Source organism: Hemibagrus wyckioides, linkage group LG17 (assembly GCF_019097595.1).
Source record: "Hemibagrus wyckioides isolate EC202008001 linkage group LG17, SWU_Hwy_1.0, whole genome shotgun sequence".
In the NCBI taxonomy this organism is placed as follows: Eukaryota; Metazoa; Chordata; class Actinopteri; order Siluriformes; family Bagridae; genus Hemibagrus; species Hemibagrus wyckioides.
This window is the reverse complement of record NC_080726.1, coordinates 12,633,380-12,650,052: the sequence shown is the minus strand read 5'-3', so window position 1 is coordinate 12,650,052 and position 16,673 is coordinate 12,633,380. Positions and strand designations below refer to the sequence as shown.

General features: G+C 37.3%; 1 protein-coding gene across 3 annotated transcripts; it reads right to left on the bottom strand.

Annotated features, from left to right (window-relative positions):
- Positions 1–229: 229 nt before the first annotated feature.
- map4l (microtubule associated protein 4 like) lies at positions 230–15,808 on the bottom strand. Of its 3 annotated transcripts, none has more exons than XM_058412867.1 (14): positions 15,658–15,808; positions 13,946–14,109; positions 13,215–13,319; positions 12,114–12,308; positions 9,916–10,719; positions 7,171–7,529; positions 6,823–6,984; positions 6,547–6,652; positions 5,979–6,226; positions 5,758–5,850; positions 5,172–5,253; positions 5,009–5,103; positions 4,538–4,721; positions 230–4,145 (listed from the first exon to the last, which is right to left on the bottom strand). In XM_058412867.1, the coding sequence occupies exons 2-14, from the start codon at positions 14,094–14,096 to the stop codon at positions 4,141–4,143; spliced, it is 2,589 nt and encodes an 862-aa protein (XP_058268850.1). In that variant the 5' UTR covers positions 14,097–14,109; positions 15,658–15,808; the 3' UTR covers positions 230–4,140. The 3 variants fall into 3 exon arrangements, with proteins under 3 accessions (XP_058268850.1, XP_058268851.1, XP_058268852.1); XM_058412868.1 differs by having other exon boundaries at positions 9,916–10,701; XM_058412869.1 differs by lacking the exon at positions 9,916–10,719 and having other exon boundaries at positions 248–4,145; positions 15,658–15,807.
- Between the last annotated feature and the right edge of the window lie 865 nt (positions 15,809–16,673).

Genomic DNA, 16,673 nt, shown 5'->3' with positions numbered 1-16,673 from the left:
GACCTTGCTTTGTGCACTGGTGTGCAGTCATGTTGGAACAGGAAGGGGTTCCCACAAAGTTGGGAGCATGAAATTGTCCCAAATGTCTTGGTATGAAGCTGAAGCATTAAGAGTTCCTTTCACTGGAACTAAGGCGCCAAGCCCAACCCCTGAAAAACATGTCCCTATTTTGCGAATATAGTATATTATATAGTGTATATAGTAAATTTTCCTACTACTGTATTTCACCAGTAGTGTGAATGTTGACACCATACACAGTTAAATGGACACTTTTTAGCTAGCCATTTTTAATGATTACCTTTCACATCAATAGTTGACAATCACAACAAAGAGTACACAGTTAATAGGCAAATCAATAATCAATACATCCACCACAAGACTGATGTCTAAAGTCCATTCTAAATTGAGAGTTAACTAGTGAGTAAACACACTGAGCCCATACACATACTGGAGCTGCCTAATGCCACTGTTTTTTTTACTTCAACCACTGTGAGACTATGGTTTTATATCACAGACAACACTGACCGATGCCTTTAAACTGTATGTATCAGAAGCATTAGGTAATGGCAACCACATTTGTTGGGCTTAACGATGAGTTTTACTCTATATTTCTCCATCGGCTTCCTAAAGGACACTCAAGGACACATCTGCCTGTCATGAGTCCTAATTTATTTCCCATTAAACAGGTGAGTGGATATTAAAAGAGAATAGGCTGTAACCCTGATCATGCATGTATAAGTCTGTCCGTCTTTTAATTTAATTACATTCCAAGATGGGATGAAAATTGTGTATTATGATTATTATTATTATTATTATTATTATTATTATTATTATTATTATTATTATTGCTGTATAATGTTTAAGGTTATCCATTTCAGAACTGCACCTCACCTCCACACAAATGTATTTTAAACAATCAGACAACAATCTGTAGGCCTACGGCACATTCTGCTTCACGCGCAAGATGTTAGGAAATATTCTTCTGACATCCCGGTTAAAACACTGAAATTAGCGTTTACTAAACACAACACAATTCATTCAACAAAAGAAACCCCAGCATGCATAACTTGGAACACAAAACAATAAATTACAAAGGAAGTTTGCTGTCCAAAGGCTGGGGGGTGGATAAACTAGAACTCGGTGCTGTGCTATACTTAAAAAAAAAAACGTTTGGTCCTTATAGCAATATCCTATTTGTCTGAATCACCTGCCACAAATGAACATCATTACTCTTGGATTGTGGAAATATTTGATCTCAATTACCAATAGCATGGGATAGTATGAATAAGTGGTGCACATGGATGAATATATTTGAAAACAGGATCCCAATTATGGGCTTCATGTCACAAACTGACTGCTTTAGGATACATCTGCGTCTGACCTCAATCACAATGGGAATTTGTGGGTTTGTTCGGTTATTGTTGGTAAAACGGCAAAATAGGTACAGCTAAATAAATTACACCCAATCATTTAAAGAGGAGCTAATAAACGGACAGGAAATATCTCAAAATGCATCAAACATTTACACAGATCATGATCATGCCTGATTTCTTAAACTAAAGCAAAGCTCAAGTTTTTGTAACAGATTCAAATACAACTTGATCAAAGTTTACACAGAATATTTATGAAATAATGTTTAACTCGTCACTTGTCGTAATACTGTGCCTTGCTCTGTTCTGTTGTGCTTTCAGGACTGAATAAGAAGAGCATTAGTAACATGAAACTGTCTACAAACTAATGTGACATCAAGTATGATAGAATAGTGCTTCACGAATAGAGCAGGAGCAGGATGTATGTTATTCTAGTACATGTGTTGAATTTTGTCTTGCAGGGTTTTAGCTGCATAAATGATCTTATTTTAAATATATGGGGGTTTGTTTTTCTGTTCTGAATGTAGCATATTAAAGAAAAATTGAGATGAATGTTCATCTGATGCACACGAATTATTGCTATTTACGTTTGCTAAGCATGCTGATCTACAAAACACACTACAAAATACCAGAAAATGGATTGTCTTGTCGTATCTAATAAACATATCCAGTACAATACACTGCCTTGCGCCTTCTGCAGCCTTCTAGTGGTAATGCAATCCTTTAACTTGTCACCCCAACAACAGAAAAATTGCACAACTATTCTCTTCTGTAAATACCAAAATGCTGTATAGTGTACATAAATGGTAAATAATAATATTTTTTTTCATTTTATTTTTATTTTTTACCAGCCAGTAGAACTATATACGAACTGATTTTTGTGTATGTGTTGTTGAGGTGTCTTTGACTAGGCATTATGCATGAGATCATTCATAAAGTAAGACAGCATGGCTGCATGCATGAATACATGTGACCATTGCACACTGTTCACACACTGTTCACACACACTAGGCACAAAGGCATGTACACATAGTACTGAATATTAATGTTGCTGATTATATCCACAGGCTTTCAGACACAAACATTAGATAATACACATATCTTAGTGAATCCTCTGTGCAAAGCCTAAACATTCAAGTAGAATTCACATGAACTTGCCTGATTAATTTTGTTAGATGTTTACACTGTATCCGGATAAAGTATACTACGCACTTTGAAGACAGAGATTTTTATAATCACATGTTAAATTTTGTGAGTGCAGACCACGCCCTCAACTAAGTGACATGGAGATTGAGTGTGAAAGTGGGGAGAACTGTGAGAACTTGTGATTCTGCTTTGCTCTAGACAGCCAGGCCCACTGTTGGGTAGGGGTTTCTAAAAAGTAGGGAGGAGACAGGGAGGTGGTTGGTGTGGAAGTATTGTCACCAAGGGGAAGTTACAAGGATTATGGTAACGTGTCAGGCATGGTCTTTCTCCCAAATGTCAGTTAACTCTATATTGTGCTTCTTAACATATTGTGTCCAATTTTAAAAAAGGCTTTCATTGAAGAGTTCACTAGTTCATGTCTTTACCTTATAACTACACTGTGTAAAATAAATGTTGGGCTTTTGATATTAAAATGAAATATATTCAAATATTCCCTGTGCACCGTTGGTCAGATTTTGCACTTAAATTAAGGTAGATCTCTGACCACAACAGAGGAAGTAATGATTGTGTATTCTCATTTTGCGCTATTAAAGTATTTCCCTTTGTTTGATAATGTCGTGCCTCAGCTCAGGTTTCAGTTGCCACCCTGTGTGATCTTTCTCTTCAAGGGAATTGCACTACAGTAAATATGTTCATGTTCGAAAGGTATTTGTCCTTGTGTTTAGAGATCCTGCATACTACTTTTCCACAAATGTTGGCCTAAAATAATGGTTTGACAGCTATTAAAATAATCTATGCAAACACATTACAGTAAAATTGCAACTGTCTCACTGGTCCAACAGTTGAGTGGTGTGATTTCCTCATTTTGGATGGGATAAACATTTGGTCTGGCAAACTTACACAGGTACAATACAGGCTCCTTAGTGTCTGAATGGGAATTTCCATTGGGCAATGGGCAACCTTAAAATCATACTGGCTCACTGTAAACCTAGGCTGTTTATATATTCTAATTTTAGTCTGGTAGATTTATATTCATATATCATTTTATATATTTCTGCCATATATATATATTTTTTTTGTTAATTGACTTTTTGGGCAAGGCATCATTCTTATTTTACGATTCCTCCTCTGGATGCCGTAATTATTATTGATTATTTTGACCCTTGTACTTCACTTGTGAAATGGCAAGGAACGAATAAGTGCATGCTTCTATATAGTTAGCAGTATGAGGCTAATGTGGCTTCCGCTCAGCACTGCACACTGAAACCAAGCTGGCTCTGAAACCCTGCCGAAGCCTTGAATTGAGATCCAATCTGTGTGTATCTGAAGAAACAAAGAAGATGATCAAAAAAGAGAGAAGTAGTTGATAATGGTGTGACATAACGGCGATATAAAGGCGATATGTTAAAAGGTTCGGCTTTTGTTCTGCTAGTGTGCTGGTTTCAAGCCCATTCCCTAGCTACTATGTGCAACAGGCTAGGTTGAGAGGGAGGAGACTGGACCTCAGAGAAACACTGCAAATGCATTGTGGGTGAAAGGTGGCTGCCACTCAGGAAGGGACCAGGAGATGATACTGGTGCCACGGTTTTGTTTAAGCTCCTCTTGGAAGCTCAGCCTGTGGGATTCAGTCTGCGGAGGTAAAAAATGACATGAGGTAGTTAATCGTTGGTCTTGTTCATACAAATGAACATACATTAATAAAATGGAAATGTGAGACATTCTTGAAAGAATGTTGTAAATAAAATGTATGTGGCATTACTATGTCTTTTCTGGGGGGAAATTTTCGTAGTAGTGTTTAGTCAAAACACAATTTGCCCACCAAAAGTTTCTGGCATGTTGGTGAAATGATGTCTGTTTGAATACTTTTACATTTTAGCTGAGTATTAAGATGGTAGTCTTAACAATCAAATGCAGTGCTTGGACCCTTGATAGTTATAAAAATGTCATTAAAATGTTTTAAGTGGAGTGCACATAGATAATGAGATGTCACAGAACAATCAATGGCGCTGGAGTGAACTTACTGATGGCAGGGATGTGTTTGGCTTGACTTTGAGAATTCCAGACTCCCTGTCCTTCAGAGGGTGCAGGTGGGGGTACAGGAGAGCTCTCATTTACACCCTTCTCCTTCATCTCTCCATTGGTCTGAATGGGTGGGTTTGCAGGAGCAGGGGGGCTTCCTTCAGATTTCTGTTGAACCCCTACCACCTGGAAACATATTAACCTTACTAACTGCCTACTTTATTGTGTCTTTCAGATTTACATTTAAATTTACAGCATTTTGCAGACATGCTTATCCAGAGTGACATACGAAAGTGCTTTTGATTTAATCCCCCAGGTAAATTTGTTTATATTTCGAAAAGGGAAATTGTTAGTGTGTTATTTTTACCTACTCTTACACATGCACTTTAGTTTATTGATTAAAAGACTCTTTAAACAGATAAGATCCTTATTAATTTTCAATAAAAACATCACAAGTGATAGACTGTCATTACCTCAGCGTGGTCACCTCCTGGCTCTTGTCCCACACTGTCCATTGATCCTGTTTTGGACTTGCTTTTCTGAGACTCAAGCTTTGTATTACCACCACCTATTAGGGATTAGTGGTTAAGGGAAGAAATATACATATATTCATCATCATGTGAATCAGTCACTTACCTGGCTTGTGGTTAATGTTGTCCTTGGAGCCACATTTTGAGGTCACTTTGCTTAAATCGACTTTTTTAGTCAGAATCTGAACCTGAAAATAATTAGCAAAAGGGCATTTAGTTCTCTGTCATACTACAGAATCCACCAGAAGTCCCTTGACCTCAAAATTACAATGTGAAAACTGACCTCTAAATTATTGTCCACAGATATTTCAGAATTGGCTTGAAAGAGCAGGACAATATTAGCCCAAAGAGATCTTTAAAAAAAGTCTTATTTCTATTCCCCTGAGATTCTGAAGCTTCTTGGGGAACTCCTTTCAAACTTCATATTTAGTATTTAAAGTAAAAAGTTTGAGATAATGACTTCTGGTAATTGTTTTATATTACCTGTTCAGTATATTATTACTATATTCAATATAGTTGAAAACTATTATGTTCTTGTGGCACATACACATGTAGACACAAATTATGACTTTAGCATGATATGGTTCTGTCTAGGTTGAGAATAAATGAAAGATAGAAAAGTATATTACTAAGGTCAAGAAATTCTTGCAAGTGAGTTGACAGAATATAGCAAGTGGGATGTTAAAACTTACGTTTCCTCCTCCAGGGACATGCTTGATGTTGTCCTTGGAGCCACAGCGAGAGGTGATGTGGCTGAAGTCCAGTTTTTTGTGAACAATTTGAACCTTTACAAACAGAGTTTTTTTTAATATATCTATTTTTTTTACATTTGAAAATAATTATTTTATGTTTGGCATGAAATAATTGAAATTGCTCTAAATATTACATGTATCCTTCCCCTAGACTACTGTACCTTGCCTCCACCAGGCTGGTACTTCATGTTATCTGTGGAGCCAATCTTTGAGGACACATTCTTTAGATCCGGCAGAGATGTGTTAGGAACTCGTGCACTGCGTGGTGCTCGTGGCACTGGGGGTTTCTTTGGCAGGGGTACCTGCTTGGGCACAGGAGGTTTGGTGATACGGGAGGGCCGAGGGGCTGAAGTCCCATCAGTAGCTGGTGTACTGGCTGCATTTGCAGGAGTCTTCTTTAGGGGTTTAGCTTTAATTAGATGATTGGCAGAAAACAAAGAAAGATTATTTAAAAGCATAGCAAAAAGTACACAAACCACAAGGGAATTAATGCATTTATCATTGAACTAATAAGAAAGCTAGTAGTCATTAGAATATTGATAATAGTATATAATAAATATTTAATAAATAAATAATATATAATAAAATATGACATTCTAGTTTAATTATTGAAACTAGATATTATCCACAAATTATTTCATTATAAATTATTAAACAATATTTATTTATTTATTTATTTATATTTTTGATTTACATATTTATTTATTTTCTTTCTTTTCCAAATCCTACCTGAGGAGCTGCTGGTCTTGGTGCCAGAAGAGCCTTTTGGAGCTGATGCCCCATTAAACTTTGGAACTGGAGGCTTCCTCTGGGTTGGAGTGCTGTTTTCCGAGGTCTAAAATAAAAAATATACCTTGGCAGCTGAGCATTCTTTCAATAACCATGTAATAACAATATATTTAGACTACATGGTTTTACAAATTTATACTTTTTTCCAATAATATGTAACATATTATTACTTCTAGCTGAGAATGTTTTTCATAACCAACACAAAAGAGACCTCACCTTTGCATCATGGGAAGAAGTGATGCCAGGAGGCTTCTTGGTGCCAGTTGGAGATGTTTTCTTGGCCGCAGGGCCTTTTTTATTTGTTGAACTGGAGTTGAGGGCACCAGCATTTTCTCCAGTGGAATGTGAGCTTGGTTTTGCAGAGTTTTGTTTATTTGACTGCATGTAAACATTGTGAATAAAAAGAGTATCTTAATATCAAAACTGTTTAATAAGTCATGAAAATAATTTACTTGAACTTCTCAAGCTTTTTTCTTATATAACAATGATTACGAAATTGTCATATCAAACATTGACCACATCCACACAAAGACGTATAGGTTTAGGTCTTTCTTTTAGACATACCTTAACCTTATCAGGACTGATCAAATCTTTAGTTCCATTGGCTGCAGTGGGTTTGCTGGTCTCTTTGGCAGCCTTCACATTCTTCTCATTCTTGACTGTCTTATCCACTTTTTCACTGCCATTCTTCTTCTCCTCCTTTACTTCCTTTTTTGTCTCTTCAACATTACCCACTTTCTCAACTTTTCCATTTTTCTCAGTTTGAGAGTCCTGTTTCTCTGCCTGCCTATTGTCCACTTTCTGGTTGTCCATCTTCTCTGTGTTTTCAGGCTTGTCTGCTTTTACAAGCGTGTCCAAAATATCAGTCTTAGGTGAAGCATCAATTTTCTCTGTCTTTTCTTTGGCAATTGTTTCTTCTTTCACTTCAGAAAGACAAAAAACTTGATCAGAAAATGTCGTGTGAATGTATTTACTAGCTTACATCTACATATTTCCTCTGTTAAGACCTTTGTCTCTCATGTCAGGACCAGGGAGGTAGTGTCTCACACAAATACACTGTTATTTAAAAATTAACATGTCGTCTTAACAGTGCCAAATTCCATGCTAAATCAGAGTATAAAAACAGATCACAGTGTGTCTTTTCTGTCTGCCAAACTGATGAAATAAATCTACAATTTCTTATCAGTTAAATGACATCACTCATGTAGCAGATGTTTTAGCATGGGTCTATGCTGGATGTTTGGGGGATGAGCTAGAGGGGCAATAACTAACACGGCACACCTGAGCCCTCTTGTCCCATATATATTTATGTGATCTCTCTTTCTACTGACAACTGTGCCAAATCTCAAACGTGCTATTACCCCGGGTCTATTGTGTTATTTGAGCAGCATAATTCAACGACATTATAAACCTTCAAGAGCAAATGAACCTTGGTGACATTAATTTCATAAATCTTGCATTCCCACTAATTCAGCCAAACATATTTATAGTTTACGGTGAACATATGGTGCTACATTCTGGGAGGAGCTATAATAATCAATAAACCACACTGTGAGAATGTCTTACCTGTTTTTCATGAAGCCATGTAAACCATAAAGAGACAATAAAGAGAAAACAAGATATCATTATTAACAGATGGATCTGTTGTAAATATTTTGTCTTTGGAGGAGCAGCACAAAATAAAATATACGGCATTAAACAGCTCATGCGAGCCACACAAAATAAATGACACACTTTAGGGAAAGCTGCAAGAAAAAGAGTTTGCTGTTATCCAGAGAAAAGGCTTATATGATGCAATGAACAGCAGTCTGTGTTATGACAGTACTGGCATTTCATTACATGCAGGAAAAATCAGCAAATGAGGATTATAAGTCACAAATTTACCCAGAAACATTTTCTGTATAAATCGACAGCAATAACATTCACACTTTGGTCACTGAATTCAAATAGCTCTCATGCAGCACTGTCCTTTTCCCTGATGCATCACAGGGAGTTTAGCCTTTCAGTTCATGAGTAATTAAATTCAAAGCTCCAGAGTCTGCTTTAGAAAGACTTCCAGAAGACTGCTTCATCTTAGGTGTCACCTAAATATAGTAGTTATTTAATTTGTTCTTTAATTGGTCACAAATGTGAAAATCACTAGTTAGTCACTGGATGTTATTCATGTCATTCACACATGAACATTCCATTTAATTTTCCATTTTTTCTAGCTTTCTGAAACAGCATGTAATTTGGACTGGACATAGTAATGCTAGAATTTTCTGGAGTTAGACTCTTGCTGGGTCCAAATATTATCCAATATTGTATTATCTCCTCTAATTCTTTCCCATGATAAATGAGTCATATTTCAATAGCAAGGTCTCATTCTTGGTTATCAGGTGAGTCATTTATAATAACGTCATAACCGAGCACTACATTCAAACCCAACTCCAAAGAATTATGTTGCTAGCTAGCCAAGGACACATATACAGAATTATATTAAATATTAAACTAATATTAAATGTGATTTAAAATGTTTTCCAAATGTACTTTTAGTTGCCCTCTGACATTCTGGCATCTGATATTTTAGAAGTTGATGAGGTGAATATCGAGTAGTTAATGGTAGCTAAAATGAAGCTGCATTTATTAGATAATAATAATGTTTTGTCCATCATGTTGGCTAGTGACTTCTACTGACTTAGCAATTCTACATACGCCCAGTAAAACAACAACTGTGTAAATCAGATTTGCGTTACTGATAACTGTAGATAGACTTGTGTGGTAGGTGATTAGTTGACACTTACAGTGTCCTTATAGTTAAAACGACTACAGAAGAATAGAGGCTGAACTCCCAATAATACAACTTGGCAAGAAAAACTGACTTGGTGCTTTAGGAGAGATTTTTGATTGATGTTAGCAGGGAGTTATATCCAAAAAAAAAAAAGAAAAGAAAAAAAAAGATTAATCCCCAGTATTTAATTAACCCCAATACTGATATCTGGATCTAAATCAATCATCTAAATCTAAATCATACATATTAATCTGCATAACTACTGCAGATTATTCATTAACTACAGAAGAAAAATGTATGCAGTTACAAGAATGGGGAATATCTGAACCAGATAAAAAATATCTTGGGAGTTTACAGGGTTAATTTAATACTGGAGGTATTGTTGCAATTCAACTTTAATCCAACTTTCAAGGATATGATTTGCAATAAGTTACTTGAATAGCTGTGGTATTCCTATCAAGTCAAGTAGTTAAACAGAAGAGGGCCCACTTCATGGAGCCATGCACTAAGGAAATCATCTCCATATATTCTTCACCAACCTTGGTGGGACTTTGCCAGTGGTGGATCCTGATGCTTTGTTTGAGAAGTGAGGGAAGCAGGATCTGCAGAATTTTGGCTTACTACAGTGCTGGAAGGGCCAGATGAGGAAGGATCACTTACAGATGAATTGTTCTGGAAGGTTTTGGTGTCTGCATGTGGGCTAGAGATGGTATGTGCAGTAGTTTCATGGCCAGATGTAAGATTTGGGGTCAAGACTTGATTGCTTTTGGATAGGTCAGGGCTGTTAGACAGTAATATGGTATTCGCCTGACTTATTGTTGCCGGGATAGCCGACTGATGCATAGTTGAAAAAGAAGGTAGTGAACTCTCTTGTTCAACCAAAGTACTAGGTGGGTCTTTGGCCTCATGGGTATCAGGATCAAGCATTTCCTTGTCTATGTCCATTGCGGTATTTGGGTCAGGAGGAAGAGAGGGGCTACCTGTATTTGGTAAATTGGCCCACTCCTCAGGGAGCTTCATTCTGCTCTTACTTTTCTTTGCCTGGATCCGTCCACCACCCCACTCTCGAATTTCGCTCTTCCAGGTCTCGCCATCACCATCGTCTTCTTGGTTAGAGCTTTTTGATTGGGTTTTCTCAGGAGATCTGAGGCTTTCCAGGAGACCACATGCCTCTTCACTAGTTTCACATTTTTTCCTCTTCTGCTGTATAGCCTCATTAGACCCTTCATCTGATGTGGCATCTTTATGTAGACCCCCTTGGTAACCCAAAAGTTCTGAGGGACTCTGCTCTGCCTGGCTGGGAGAATGGGTGTGCATGGCCTGACCTGTCCAGGAGCATAACTCTTGATTTTACAAAGAGGAAGAGCAAGTGTCATTTTTTTTTTTTACCATGCAAATAATTTGTGAACAGTTGGAATCAAAACACATGACCAATACATAACCCTAGAATATAAAAGCCAAAGAAACAATGTATTGGTGATATTTACCACAAGCCCCTAACATCATAACAAGACAAATTAAATGGCATATCCATCCAACATTTGCAACTAAATAAAAAAGAAATGTTATAGATCAGCTGATTAGAACAGTACAATAAGAAAAGAGTTTAGATTTCAGCATCAAAGCTGGATGTTAGTATCTAGGCAAATAAAGGTGATGAGACGTATGAAATTAGTGGGGTTTTCAAAGGCTCTGTGGAAACGTCATCAGTGGATGTTCAGTGAATATAAAATGAAACAAATTTTAGTAGCAAGATTAGGCCAACGTTTTTGAGAACACATATGATGATTCGGTTACATGATGCCCACGAGTGTCAAGTGTCACTGTGATGGACAAGTTAGAGACAGTGTGCAATCTCTCTCACAGAGAGAGAATAGCCAATTTGCTCTCTTGGCTCCCAGCGACAGATGGCTGTGGCATTGTCAGGATTTGAACTCAGGAGCTCTTGCACCACAACGTTCTCATGCTTAATGCTTAGTGAATAGAATAATTTGGTCTTCAACAGTCAGAAACAGGATTCTGTAAATTTAATATCTGCCTTACTGTGGGATCAATTTGCACATACATTCACCATCCCTGAAGTGACTTTCAGGTTTATTAAAACACATTATATGTCCAGAATATTTACATTGAGAGTGTGCTCATTTTGCTTCTATACACATTTTTCTTCATACACCCAACTGGTAAATTTCTTTGCAGATTTTTTTGTGGGTTTTATCAAGAATGCTTGTAGAAATGCCATGAAAGATGCTAAACTTATTTACTTGAATGTAGATACTGTATATTACAGGAAAGGTTGTAAATACGGTATAATATAGCAATTATGCATATTATTATTTGTCATCATTATTTGTTTGTTCATTTTGTTTTTAATATCTTAATTTTTTTTACGTTTGCAATTTAAAGGAAAAATTATGAGCTCATAAAACATTTAGGAACATTTTGTATACTAGATGATGGATGAAAATAGTGAAAATAATAAATGGTGAAAATCTAAATGCAATATAATATTGTGACTCTGTTGTTCTTAATAGAGTCAATCTAGTCATTTTTCTAGCCATTCTCAAGTGAAATAATAACCACAAATATTAGTTAATACTATCACAGATATTTTAAAAGTTATAGTGACTTATGAATGAATTTCAGTGAAAATGATTAGTTAATGCTGAAAGTCTATCTTACCTGCACTGGTCTGCATTGTGGTAGATACTTAAGTTACTTAAGAGTTTAAATTTACCTGCAGGTTTGTCCAAGATATTGTGAGTGCTTGTATCAGATGGTTTACTGGGGGCCAGGAAAGGTTTTGGTGGTTCATTAGCATGTAAGATAGATGTCTTCTGAGATTCAGCCATGGTGGGAGGTTTAGTGGACTGAATGGGGGCCAGACCCACATTCATATTAGCAGTTGTATTCATTCCTTGCTGGGGGAAACCTGCAGAGCACAATAGGAAAAATATGCCACATGGATAGTAGCTATGAATTCCAGTTATTCGTTATTTTCTGGACACAACCACTACTCTGCTTCTTATGAGATATTGTAGTTCTTTTTAGCCAAGATATTGGATATCTAAACAAGAATCCAAATATGTGAATTCACAGTTCCCAGTGGGCAACAAATATCTCAATTAATATGTGACTATTATATGATAGATAAACTGTAGCCTTTTGCCAGGCATATTAAGTATGACATATATGACATATTAAGAAATACAGAAAATCTCAAATTTTCTTACATATCATTATTCACTAATTAATTTTGTGTTACTACTTTATCCCGGTCAGTGTCACAGTGAATCAAGATCCTATGCCAGGAACACCATGCAAAGTTGGTGTGAGGCTGGGGTGCAGCCTCATTATCATTCATTATTACAAAATGTAATGAAAATTGTGTTGATAAATGTTTTGCTACCTATAGGGTACATGTAGGGGACAGACTGTTTTCAGTCTTTATTTTCAGGACAGAATTCTGGTGTAGTGGGTAGCATTGCCACCTCACAGTTCCAGTTTGAACCTGAGCTCAAGGTCTGTCTGTGCAGAGATTCTGTGCATGCTTGTCCCATGTCTATATAGGTTTATTTAGGGTTTTCTCCCATCCCTTAAAAAACATACACAGTAGGACGATTGGTAAGTGTGGATGATTGTGTGAACGTGTGTATGGTTCCCTGTGATGAACTGCCATTTATATTTTCATAAATAACTAGAATATCAATATAATTTTTTATGATTTCTAAAATTATAATTTCAGTAATTAATACATTCATTAATTATGACTTTTTAGCATCATATTTTGTTCATAATTTTCTGCAATGATTTGTAGGAATGCAGCAGGTGGCCTTACCAAACATGTCAGTGTTAGAGATCTGACCAAAGCCCTTTTCTCCCAGAGAACCTTGGCACTGACTCCCAATCTGCCCTACAGACAATCCAGAAATGAAGCTGGGGTCTGAAAGAGTACAGAGAATGAAAATATAACCATTTCACTTTTGCTGTGGCATACACATAATCTCTGTTCATCAAGCTTAATCACTTTGGCTGAATGAGACTGATATTTTAGGCCCAATCTGATGGTTATCTTCATGAATTGTGCTTGACAGCATGATTTAACGTTTGCCCAGTCAATGTCGGCAGGGAGAAACAAGCCTAAAATAGTCCAGGGCCATCCATACTCCTGATCAGTTATAATGAGAAAGGCAGTCAGAGCTAAAATGCGGAGACAGGAAAAGAGCATGGGCCCATTTTTATGATTACACAAGCAGCTGTGACCATCTCAGTGCTCAGCTGCACACTGTCTGTGTCAGGTATATCACAGATAAAGAACATGAGTCGGGCTAGCTCTAAGTGAATAGTTCAGGTTTTTTCTTGTAAGTAAATTATTTCACAGGCTCAGATTTTATGGTCAGACACAGTACACACAGAATGGGATATTATTCATTATTGATATTGTTAAATTGAATATAAATGCTTTTAGTCAATAAAGTTTTCCTAATATAAGGTTTTGGTAAAATTTTCATACTTTCTGTATGACTTGTAGAATGACTGAAAAGATTTTGCTGTGTGGTTTTTGCTTACCTTCTTTTTTCGCATCAAGTTTATCCATGGGGTTACCAACTTTTATGTCAAAACTTCTTGCCTCTGGGGTAGCCATAGTATCTTTCTTTAAAAGATTATCTTGGCCAGATTTGGGAGCTCCGTTTGAATGAATATCACCTTTAAAGTCCATTGTCTTGGTCAGGCTGAAAATCAGATATACAGACCAGACAAACGATTCATTTGCTGTAGACGGCTAAATGTTAAGCCTGCTGGAGAAAAGACTACATTTTAGAAATGGCCTGAGAAGGTCCTTTAAGTGATAGTAATGGCAAGGGCTGGACAATATGTGCAAAACATTATATTAGTCTGTTATATATTACAAATGCAACTTGATAAACTACGTGGAGACATGTAGAAAAATTGACATGTGATAAACAAAATGATTATGTTTGTCAGTTCATGTGAATAGCAGCATGGATGAAAACACCTCCAGGACAACTCACTAGGAATGTGTTGTCTCATTACAGTAATGACAGTCCTCTGAGATATATGTGTTACAAAGGCCACTGCAGTAATAAGAATGAACTAAACCATTCTATCATATATCACAAATATCAAAATATCATAGAATATCATAATATCACCGTATCAAAATTAGCTCAGACAATACAAGACTAATCCCATTTTGGCTTGACTACAGCTCAAAAAAGCTGTTAATGAAGGGCAAACTAGAATGAAACACTGGTTACAAAAAGTAAATGAACAAAAATTCATTCTTAAAACTTAAAAATCAATTTCAAGCGAGTCAAATGCTGTTTCAGATCAAATACAATTATGTATAACTAAACTCTAGCTCATATTCACACACACTCTCTCTCTGTGTCATCAAATTTGGATTTTATTTAAATAATACAGTCTTAAAATAGTGTCACAGCTTTATCTATGAAAATGCATCATTATGATGATGAAGTAGAATTAGCAGAAGGCTAAGTAGGCTGCCTTGAAGGAGAATCAATTCATCTTTGACCCTTCTAGTGTCAGATTTATGAAAGATGAAACCATGTGAGGAACTGTAAACAGCTGCATCCTTTTGCTTTGTTCCACCAAACTGCTATCTGTACATTATCAGTCTGGTCTTAATTCTATACCTTCATGTCCAGGGCTTGAAAACCAAGCTATAGCAAGTTTGCATGATAAAAACAAGTACTCAATGCAATGATTAAGATTGCAGACTCGTTTTTTTTAATCTCAGACGAAATGTCTGCGTCTTCTCTGGCGCAGTTTTCGACCTCTGATGTCACGCAAAATCCTCTGACTATAGAGGGGCAGTGACGTCAGCATCAGGCCTAAAACATCTCTAGCGCCATAAAACGCAATAAACACAGACAGACATCTGTCCAGAGCATCCCCCACATCCTGTCACCATGATGAACCAAAGAAAATATCTGCCATTCAGTGATGATATGAGTGAATAGGAGCAAGCGAAACATGCGACACTCATAATGATTAACCCGTTCATAACGTATTAATAGCGCACAGGACAACAATATACCCAAAGTCAATGCATGTAATGGTCTCCGATCGCACGAGCATCGATTAACGCGTTACACTTTCATTACGCCCAATTATCTGCTATTTTACGCTCATCCCGTTTCAGCAGGTTACAGCATCGATTATTTGCTGCTGCCGTTGTTATTTTCCACTGCAGACCCACTGCTCTGGCTTCATATCAGATTTAAAGATTCACTCACCGCTGAAGTGTAAAACTGGAATGATGCTCTTGTCTCCGTTCACGGTCAGGTGCACCTCCGCGTTCAATCCGTATGACCGCAGAAACACACACACACACACACACCACATACACACACAAACACACAGACCCCGCCCCTTCCAGGGTTCATCCAATCACAGGTACGAAACATCGCACCCATGAGGCGCACACTAGCGTTCTAGGTTATGAACAGCGTCTGAAGCTTTCCCGGACTATCCAAGAGAAAAGTACCTTTATTTCCTACAGTAATTATTTCCAGTTATACTAATTCCTGTAAGTACACTACATACACTATAATGCCAAAAGTTTTGGGACACCCCTCCAAATCACTGAATTCAGGTGTTCTTGATCAGGGGTTGGGTTTGGCCCCTTAGTTCCAGTGAATGGAACTCTTAATGCTTCAGCATACCGAGACATTTTGGACAGTTTCATGCTCCCAGCATTGCCGAACAGTTTGGGGATGACCGCTTCCTGTTCCAACATGACTGCACACCAGTGCACAAAGCAGGGTTCATAAAGACATGGATGAGTGAGTTTGGTGTGGAGGAACTTCACAGAGTCCTGTCCTCAACCTGATAGAACACCTTTGGGATGAATTAGAGCAGAGACTCTGCCAAGAGCCAGGCCAAAACTTGGATGTCTGTCTTTACATGCACATTAATTTAATATGTGGGCCACCCTTTGCAGCTATAACAGCTTCAAATCTTCTGGGAAGGATTTTCAAAAGGTTTAGGAGTGTGTTAATGGGAATTTTTGACCATTCCTCTAGAGGTGCATTTGTGAGGTCAGGCACTGATGTTGGATGAGAAGGCCTTGCTTTGTGCACTGGTGTGCAGTCATGTTGGAACAGGAAGGGGTCATCCCCAAACTGTTCCCACAAAGTTGGGAGCATGAAATTGCCCAAGATGTCTTGGTATGCTGAAGCATTAAGAGTTCCATTCACTGGAACTAAGGGGCCAAGCCCAACCCCTGAAAAACAACACCTGAATTCAATGA

Excerpts from the sequence above, each read along its gene's own strand:
- map4l (XM_058412867.1), bottom strand. The coding sequence starts at position 14,096 with ATGGACTTTAAAGGTGATATTCATTCAAACGGAGCTCCCAAATCTGGC. Across the intron at positions 12,309-13,214 it reads CTCTAACACTGACATGTTTG|GTTTCCCCCAGCAAGGAATG; the intron begins GTAAGGCCACCT and ends TGTGCTCTGCAG. Across the intron at positions 5,254-5,757 it reads ATGTCCCTGGAGGAGGAAAC|GTTCAGATTCTGACTAAAAA; the intron begins GTAAGTTTTAAC and ends AATTATTTTCAG.